At 38.1% G+C, this 10,149-nt stretch overlaps 1 protein-coding gene across 1 annotated transcript in view; it reads left to right on the plus strand.

The window, feature by feature from the left end:
* Positions 1-9,356, plus strand: part of LOC137931527 (uncharacterized) — a 230,041-nt gene extending 220,685 nt beyond the window's left edge. The window contains exons 7-15 of the mRNA XM_068774950.1: positions 116-244; positions 1,094-1,262; positions 2,123-2,286; positions 2,753-2,920; positions 3,403-3,605; positions 4,163-4,328; positions 6,008-6,141; positions 7,203-7,323; positions 7,627-9,356. Of these exons, the coding sequence (XP_068631051.1) occupies positions 116-244; positions 1,094-1,262; positions 2,123-2,286; positions 2,753-2,920; positions 3,403-3,605; positions 4,163-4,328; positions 6,008-6,141; positions 7,203-7,323; positions 7,627-9,195 (2,823 nt within the window). The 3' untranslated portion in view covers positions 9,196-9,356. The remainder of the gene's footprint in view (positions 1-115; positions 245-1,093; positions 1,263-2,122; positions 2,287-2,752; positions 2,921-3,402; positions 3,606-4,162; positions 4,329-6,007; positions 6,142-7,202; positions 7,324-7,626) is intronic.
* The last annotated feature ends 793 nt before the right edge of the window (positions 9,357-10,149 follow it).

Raw genomic sequence — 10,149 nt, forward strand, 5'->3', positions numbered from 1 at the left:
TCACCCCTCTATAGCTTTTATAGCTATAACCAATGAACCTGTATAAATGTAACGAAAACAACTTAAGAGGTTTGATTTACCAGAGTAATTCACGAGTAAAGTATGACTATTGCAGCACTACCGAGGCAGCATGAAGTCGCTTAACACGGGCATCGTGACGCTACTCAACTACGGCAAGCACGTGCCCCCTGCCGTCTCGCACGTCACGCTGGCCCACGAGATTGGACACAATTTTGGATCACCGGTAAGAATATAACTTATTCTTGTATCTACGTTTGAGGAAGGACACCTTCCTTTCATGAACGAGCTTAGAACGGACGGGAAGAAAGTCGATGTGGACAGCAAAGAACCGCCGAAGGAGTTTCTACTCTTACTAAAAGACATTTCTCAATGCCGGCGTTGGGGATTGTCTTTTAGTAAGAGTAGAAAAAGAAAGTGTATAAGAAAGTAAAAATTGTTTTATGGGCAGAAAGTTATTAAGTTAAAGAAAACGTAAAAAGATTAATCTTCGTTTTAATTATATTTCTAGGCATCGGAAACCTTTAAAATATTTATTAAAAAACCTGTATAATTAGTACATTTTACGTTTTAAATAAAAGTTTCACTTTCAACTTAAAATATCTAAAATTTCATACATTAGCAGGGTATAGCGACATCTTATTTCTACCATTTTCTGTACGTGATGGTACGAATACATTGTTCAACTAATGGCTGTTGGTGACGTGTTCTACACAGAGCTATGACAGGCAAAAACGTATGCGCTGGTTTTTAAAAAATTTAAATGTTTTTTTACGTTTTTTTTTTAGCTTAATAACTTTATAATTATATATAGATCTCATCTACTAATCTATAGAAAAGATCAGATACTATTCGGACCGGAGCCACTGATATTGCTAATAAAAGTAGCTATGTATATGAATATAGGAAAGTAAGGAACTTCTCCGATATTCTAGAAGGATCTAATAATGTATAGCCTCGTAATGCTAAGGTTCTGAAATTATTAAAGAAACGTAGTACTCTAAACCAAAAATTCCAATTTAAATTAACCTTTTTGTTAATATGTATAAAGCCTAAAAAAATTGAATACTCGCAGCACGACCCGGAGGTGTGTACGCCGTTCGGTGAGGATGGCAACTACATCATGTTCGCTCGCGCCACCAGCGGCGACCGCAAGAACAACAACAAGTTCTCGCCGTGCTCGCTGCGCGCCATCGACCCCGTGCTCAACAACAAGGCGCGCTCGCCCAAGGGATGCTTCACAGGTACAGTAACAGTTATCTTGTTTTTGGCAGAACTGTTATGGCCTAGAAGGCTCGTCTAATGTACATAGGGATAAAATTCACGAGGATAAGCACCGATCTTCGGTCTTATTATTATTATATATACCAAAATATAATTTTAATTGTATGCACTAACATTAGTTGTCCATTTGTAAGTTTTTCCTGATGCAAATAATTTAGATTGTTAATGAAGTATCATTACTCTTAAATTTTGTACTAAGCTCAGAGGACAGTGTCGTAGATATATTCCACTATACTTCCGCTAAGGTCCCAATGTTCTGCCTCTAGTATTGAGTTCTGTTGATAATTAATTTCCTATACGTGCACTATCAGCCAGCGTAGCGTAGAACGCCTATCCACAGGATGGAAAGACGGCCTTGGTAAGGACAATGGAAGATCTTACAAAAATCCATAGGAGGTGCATGTCCAACAGTGAACATCCTGTGGCTGAGATGATGATGATGAAATCACATCAATAAGTATGCATACGAGTCACGTTACAATCCTTGCAACACGCAATCCATTTAGTTGAAAAATATAGTAAGAAGCATCTTGAGTAGTTAATATTTAATATCTACATCAAAATTAGAAGTTCCAAGTATAGTTGTTCTAAAAATTGGTAACGTGATTAAGTGTCACGGTATAGTACTCTTTTGCTTTATTACTCACATAGAAGTTAATTTTTGCAATCGGACTAGGTGAGTGACTTGCTAGTGATATATCTGTCGTTGGAGTAGAATATACCTGTTATCTTCGTTTGTATAACATTATAGAGAGTTTTATTATTAATTTATTATAATTATAAATAGTTTTATGTGAAAATAAATTTCTTTTTGTTCCAGAGCCGCAGCCAGCCATATGTGGAAACGGCGTGGTGGAGGAGGGTGAGGAATGCGACTGCGGTTGGGCCTCAGAGTGCACGGATGTATGTTGCCGCCCGCAAGCTGCACGCCCGCACTACAAACCCTGCACCCTTACAGAACACAGCGTCTGTAGCCCTAGCCAGGTATGGACAGACATTTTTTACATTTAAAAAACATGCCTTGTGCTAGCAGGAACCAGTAAGAGTACCACAAATTCAATAGGATGAATGTCCTGTGTAATGGTATGCTGCTAACGGGTATTATCGACGAGTGACAGTCCAAGCTGAGATCACTTCAAAGGCGCCCTTGAGTTCAGTCATTTCGGGGAGCGTCCGCCTAACCACATAAATATATTAATTCAACATTATTTCGATTCTTCCTCTGATGCCACATTCACAACGCTTTTAAGGAAAAGATACGTGCTCGGATAGTAACTCGCCTCCACGCGCTAATCGCGTATATTTAACATTAAAGAAAAAGTTATTATGTGCCCTGGTAGTAACTCAGCTTAAATTGTTCATTTCTCAATTATGGAATTTTTAATTTGTAACTACAACAACAAATTATCATACAAGATCGTTTATAATGTGTGTGTGCGTCGAATCGCAGGGTCCGTGCTGCACGGCGTCGTGCACGCTGAAGTTCGGCGACAAATGCCGCTCGGACAACGGGTGTCGCGACGCGGCGCACTGCGACGGTCGACGCGCCGCCTGCCCGCCCAGCCGTCACAAGCCCAACCGCACGCGCTGCGACAAGGAGCTCGTCTGCTTTATGGGGGTGAGCATACACTTTCACCAACAAGCATTTATGCACTTATAACAAAATGAAAATGTAATTGAAATATCAATAATTTATTCATTCATTCATGTTTATTTTTTTTATTTCTAACATTAATAACTGCGCCTTTATTTCTTAGAATTACAATTGTTGCAGTGTTAGTATTTACTTGTTCTTAATAGTGTTTCTCAAGACCCTTCTTAAATTATTTTTATACTAAAATAAAATAAAAATTATAAATACTCTTTTCTTACTTCTTTATTGAAACTTTTTTTCATATTTTTATTGTTTTTTTTTTTTGTACAACTTTTCTTAAGAACCATTACTGTAATTACGTATGACAACGCCCTAGCAATGTTGAGTTCGTTCCATTCATTCTCTTTTTTTTTGTTTTAATTTAAATTAAATTTTAAATAACTAACAGCGAAAGCTAATCCAGTAGTGTATGGTTGCATGATGAGTGGTTATTGCGTGGTGCGCAGGAGTGTACGGGCTCAATCTGCCTGGCGTACGGGCTGGAGTCGTGCCAGTGCAGCGCGCGCGCCGACGACCCGCGCTCGGCCTGCGAGCTGTGCTGCCGCGCGCCGGGCGGGCCCTGTCTCTCCTCCTTCAAGTGGAACACGCCGCCCTACGACGTGCCCGACATGTATGCCAAACCCGGCACGCCATGTAACGACTATAACGGGTACGCTTACATTACTTTATACTCTTATCTCCGGATCGAATACACCGATATTGAAAAGAATATCTAATTTTTTGTAGGTTTTCCTCATATAACATTATTAGCTACATGGCTATAATTTATAATAATAGATGGATGATGACCCTGATTATAGCCAAGTTATTCTAAATATTGCACACCTTAAATAGGCAGAAGCGTCGGAATTTTCAATTGTTATAACACTTAATTATAAAAACTTAATGCATCTGCCTCTGGTGTGATTTTCTAAAAAATAAAGTGATAACTCTGAAACTTGATCCCAATAACTTCTGGCAGTACAAAGTCTGCAGAAACCAATAATCAACTATAATTTATTTTTATATGTAATAATCCAAATTTTAAAAACTCTTTGCTGTACTAAATTATCTTTACGTTATTTATTATTTCTTAACCATTGATTTTTTATAGGAGTCACCATACATTGGATGCATTCATCCTCTTAAAGCTTATAACTAATTACCTTTTACACATACCTACATAGATACAAAGTTATGTATGTAAAAGAAATTTATTTGTGTCAGGTACTGCGACGTGTTCCAACGGTGCCGCGAGGTGGACCCGTCCGGGCCGCTGGCGACGCTGCGCAAGTTACTGCTGTCGGACGAGAGCCTGGCCGGCTTCAAGCGCTGGGTGCTGCGGCACTGGTATGCCGTGCTGCTGATACTGCTCGCCGTCATCGCACTGCTCGTCAGTATCCACACCTATACCTTACCTCTTTACATACGACTAGCTGTTCCCACGTGGACCGCATTCTCTTTTATGTAATTGCAATTGCATTAAAACAATTCTTACCATTTTATAAAATATTCTTTCCGTGTTTTATACCAAAAAGTATACCCTCAACACCCTTTGCGGGCACAACTTTAAAAAGTTCAAGTCTTAACCCTTTGGTTCTAGACATGTCGAGACAAGAATAGTACATAGGTGGAAATTGTTATACACATAGCTTACATGTGATTTCAATAAATTACAAATATCCCCAAAAAAGATTCTGGCTATGTTCATCTATGAGACCTGTAGTCTGATATATGTATTTTTTTAATGAACACTCTCTCAACGCCCTTTAAATGGTGGAATTTTGTAAATTCCGGTCTTAGCTGATCTCTACACGGCGAAAGGAATATACCTACCTAATTTCAAGTGTTTATTTCTTATGGTTCCAGAAATATCGTGATAAGTCTATATATAGATTATATATGACTTGATAAACATTAAATTAAAAATCTTTTTTTTTCAAATATTACAGCTTTATATTTTAATATTCTATCATATGACGAAAAGATTGAAAAAAGTTAATAATGTAGTAGAAGGATTTAGTGTAATTAATATTTTTTTTGTTTCAATAGCGATGCTGCCGCATTCTCGACACTGATTTTGAGGTTGACACTAAATGTTAGCGTCATCTGTTCCGATTAATTTTAAGGTATTACAACTAACAGACTGTAGGCTAAAGCGTGCCGACTACAGCCCATTCATCGCCTACATTGACTTTTAGCTATACGCTAGAATTTCTTCGACATCGTGTTCACTTTTCAACATTATCTTTTTAGTCATTTCTTCATGATATTTTACAGTTATGACTCAAATAACTTGTAATAATGTAAGGCTAGAGGCAAGTCACGTTATTTATCTTTAATTCGAAAGACCTCATCTTGTCACTCACTGGTATTAAGAAAAGTTATCAATCACTGTATTATTCATCAACAAAATACATTGATTGACACGTTACTAAGCAATTTTTTATTATTAACATAACATTACTGTCCGTGAGTCCCTCTTGGGACAAGTTTGCCGCGAATCAGTCATGCACAGTTACAACTGCATACCTGTTTAAGTTGTTTTAAATTACTGCAGTTATAAACCATTATATGTCTTATTGTGGCGAATGCAAACTTGGAATTACGTATGATGTTATATTTCCAAAGAACAAGCAGTGTCGTACAATCAATTGATAGGGCGTATCTAAATAATATGAACGGTATGACTGGTGATTTTATGGCATAAAGAAGATTAAATAAAGGACGGGTCTTAGAGTTCTGAACTGGAAATAGCGGACGAAGACAGAATTGGATGATCTACAAAGAGAACAGACGAGTCAAGGCTGTCGGAAGGCGCTGGATGCCAGCAGGCAGCTTCCAACCGGTCCTTGTGGAAATATAAAAATATTATCAAGGAATAATGTACTAAGAGATATTGGTTTGGCTAAAAATACTCTTCATTTCGAAGTTCTATTAAATGATAAATAATTTAATTGCATCATAAAAACATAATATATTCATATGTGAAAGTTATGACAGCATAATGTGTTTAAATATATCACGTTGAGATTGTTAGTTGCTTAGTATGTCTGTTTGTTTTTTTTGCAGTTTGCTAGTACCCGTTTCCTGGGCCGTCACGGCAAAAAGCTTAAGTCCGTCACCATCATCCATTCGTCAACCACGGAAACCGTTCGTCTTCCCGACGCCGCCGACCAAGGCCTCATCGTGCACACCGCCGTCAGGTACGTCCACTTTTACTTAATTATATACCTATATTGCGTTATTTAAAATCTCACATTCATTATAAATTCCGCAAATCGTTGTAACCGGTAGTATAAACTGTTTCATAAAATACAAAACTCATATAAAAAGCTCATTGACGAATAAGACGTATTATTCAATTCATTAAAAAAATATTAAAATGGCAATATTATCACTTATTTTGTTTTCATTTAGGTTATATCTAAGAGAAAATGTATGAACATAAATCCTGTTATGAAAAGCATTATAAAACATATTGTTATACTTTTTAAAAAGATGAGTTGTCGTAAAACATTGCGAAGCAGAGTAGAGTCAAAGATAAATTTAAGAAATAGTTGACGATTGTTAATAAGAAAACTCCTGTTAATATTCTTTAACATAAAGACTAATCTATATGTTTATATTAGTTCTCTTCCACCCGCTTCGCGTGGCCCAAACTTTAATAAAAATGATTGTTGGTCATTTTAACATAAGAAAAAATTTAATTTGGCCTAGTTTCTATAAAAGCTGTATATTAAAAAACTGAATAAAAGAGAAAATTAATTCATAATTTTCACATTTAATTAAAAAATAAAGGGAGAACTATAAAATATTTTACTTTCATTTATTTTTTGTAATGGAATGCGACAATACCAATAACATGTAGCAGTATAGTCTACCGGGTCACCTAGTGTTTAACGAATATTGTTAAACAGATAATACTACTTTATTACTAACAGTTTTTGTGTTCTGGGATTTTTTTATTTATTTACTTTATTAATATGATAAACCTTCAAGATGACAAGGTGCAGGAATTACGTACATGTCGTGATAGGAGAACAATAAACACGAATTAGTTCGGAGGATTGTGACGGGTGACGTTTGCGGTATTCGGGCCGGCAGAACTGACGATCGGTGGTACTCTTGAGTACAATCCGAGCATCCGTTATTCCAACTTTTAGTATTACTGTAATCTAGAATCTTTCTAGAAAATGTTATATTTTATTTCGATATCGATTTTAAAAAAATTGGTACCTTTTAAGTTTTTTTATTAACATTGCAGATCAAAACTGCCTCTTAAGAAGAAAGTGGCACTACGAACTCGCGCGTACAGAAGCAAGAAGGATCATCAAAACAAGCAAGGGGACAAAGCATCGCCATCCTACAACGTTAACAAGAAAAGAGTAAGATAATATGTATTAAATGTATTAAAAAAAACATCACATTAAACATTATTTATTAAATTTATTTAAATTTATCTAAAGATAATCACTGAATATTAGGTTTGAATAAAAGTTTATGTAAACTGAGAAGCGATCAATTGCCCTGAATATTTTTGTTACAACGCTACCCTACATCCAAATAAATTATTAACATGCATCGTTAACATTGTTACTTGCGAGCGGCACATTGGAAGTTTCAATATCAATGTATTATTTTAGCTAATATCCGAGATGAGAATTAAAACTTGCAACCATTTGTTCCAGAAGCCAATCAATCTATCGAAGACAGAAGAAAGTTACAAAGTCACAAAAGAAAGCACGGCAGTGGTTACAAACGCTGATGGAAAATCGCCTAAGCATATTCTACTTTCCAAACACAAAGGCAAAGTGAAAAAACGCAAATCAAAAGTAAAGAACGCAACGATAGACTACAGTTCAACGCAAAAACATCCATCATCGCCCATCAAAGACACGGAAGCTCTGTCTAAAGTACAAAAATGGCTTCTTAGTTCGCCTCAGCCCACGGTCATGCCGAAATCAAAATCCATCCCGTTGGGCCTAACCGAGCGAGCCAGTAGACAAGTTTCAAAAGGATCACGGAAAACCAGACCGTCTAAGAGTGCAACGAATCTTCTCTCCGGCGAAAAGGCGAGACTTCAGGTCGTGTTCAAGCCACCGTTCCGATTCAGCGTGAAGATATGTAAGAGTGACAAAACTAAAGTAGTTCTAGACAAATCGTCTAAACCCGACGTTGAAAGGAAACGACTCGATCTGCTCCAACAAACCGCGGACCTCGGTAAAACCAACGCATCCAGCAATAAGCAAAAACATTCGTCTTCAATTAAAAGTAACATGGATAACGCGACAACCAGTACTAACTCGGATAAAACTCACAGCCAAGAAAAAACATTGCACGGGTACGAAAACCTACTGCCGCGCAGTGCTAGCGATTGTAAATTAGGAAAGAAAGTTCCAGAAAGTAAACATCGTAACGGCCACAAAAAGAGCAACTCCGTCGGCCAGAAGCGAGAGACGACTGAAAGTCGACAAAACCTCATAGCACAAGACGACGGCGACGCGAACTCGCACGTTTACGAAAACGTTGTAATGTCGCAGGATAACTTCATGCCTAGGAGCTGCAGCATGCCGCGGCGGCAGACTACCGGCGGCATCTCGCGGCAGAGCAGCCACGGGCACCTCCCGCGAGCGCACGCTCGGGCTCACCGCCACAGCGGCAGCAGCGTTAGCAGATCGCGAACCGGCAGCGCCAACGAGCTCGACCACTTCTACAACGTCATCGAAACTCTGCGGCGCGACGGCGGCGGCCCGGGTAGCGCCAGCACTACCAGCTCGTCCGGCAGCAGCCGCAACGGACCCACCAGGGACACCCGGCCCAACAAACTGCTCCATCACAATAATCTAGTCGATAAATCCAGCTTCACTGCCACCGAAGAGAAACTGCGACGACAATCCAGCGAAGCGGAATCAGTCGCCCAGCCCGACAATTCCCGTGGTTTCCAGCTTGTCGTTGGCAAGGATAAATTGAAACGGCAATTGAGCGATAATGAACTGACCAGATCACGGTTGCATTTAGCCATGCCGATGTCGGCCGGGGCCGAGCCGCGGCAGCCTTTCTGTTGGAACAAACGCGCCAGCCTCGACTGCGAAGCTTCACTACCAAGCGGACCGCGTTCGTCTTCTAAATCTAGAGGAAGCAAAATGAAAACCACCTACACATTTGGCGAACTAAAACATACCGTCCCCAATGCGACTGACACGAGCGAAGGCATCCACATCTCTCCAGAGGACTTCCTAAAAATAATAGACAATTAATACATTCCGTGGACTATTAGATTGTAAGATTTTTTTTATTTACGAACAAATATTCTATGTGTATATTAGACAAGCGCAAAGTGCGCAAGTATCTATTGACGGCTGATGTAAATATTGTAATTCGCTTTTAATAATAAAATGATTATAACCTGCCACTGAAACAGGCCATTGTTCAGTTATCTGTGTGATATACAGACTATTATAAACTTTATTTAATAAACTCAGTTATAAAGACTTTGAACGCCAATTATCGTAACAATAGTTAACGTCGCTTTCACTGACAATCTGTAACAATTTTCGTGTTCCTTGAGCGCTCTCTTCGACATTCCATCGGACGGCCACTGTTTTTGAGACTAGCAATGGTCTCGTTTCACTGAACGATCTCTATAAATGAATCTCTATTTTTTCTACATACTATGTACCTATTGTACAAATTTATTCATACATATGTAAAGTGTTCATATGCTGTTACGTTATACATAGCAATATTTAATACTTTAACGCGACTCCCGTTTATTTTTGAACTTTTTGCGATTGTTTTTATTCTATACATAATAACGCAATAATATTAAATGTGCTTAGTACAATAATACTTTGTAGTAAAGATGTTACTTTTAGCGCTCTCATTTTATTTTGATAGCTGTCAATTATCGTGTCAATCCGTTATATCTAGTAATAACTAAAGTATCTTCGCACTTCGCATACATCTAACACGACACGTTACTAGTATTAACAATGTTTATTTAGTCAATATAGGAACCCCGGTGACGTAAATTAGTCAATATGTAATGTACTATGAGAAGTTGAAGCTTTTATTTTCTCTATTAGTTTTTAAAATGTAATATGCTTATCAAAAGGTATTTTTTTTATTCAATCCTTTTCTAATGCCCAACAGTACTGGCTGTCCCTCAATAACCATTCTTTGGGATTTTACATAAGCCGGACAAACTTACA

This window comes from Battus philenor, unplaced genomic scaffold, assembly GCF_028537555.1.
Source record: "Battus philenor isolate CCGP_79_NKW_IND1 unplaced genomic scaffold, ilBatPhil1.0.hap1 SCAF_8, whole genome shotgun sequence".
Classification (NCBI taxonomy): Eukaryota; Metazoa; Arthropoda; class Insecta; order Lepidoptera; family Papilionidae; genus Battus; species Battus philenor.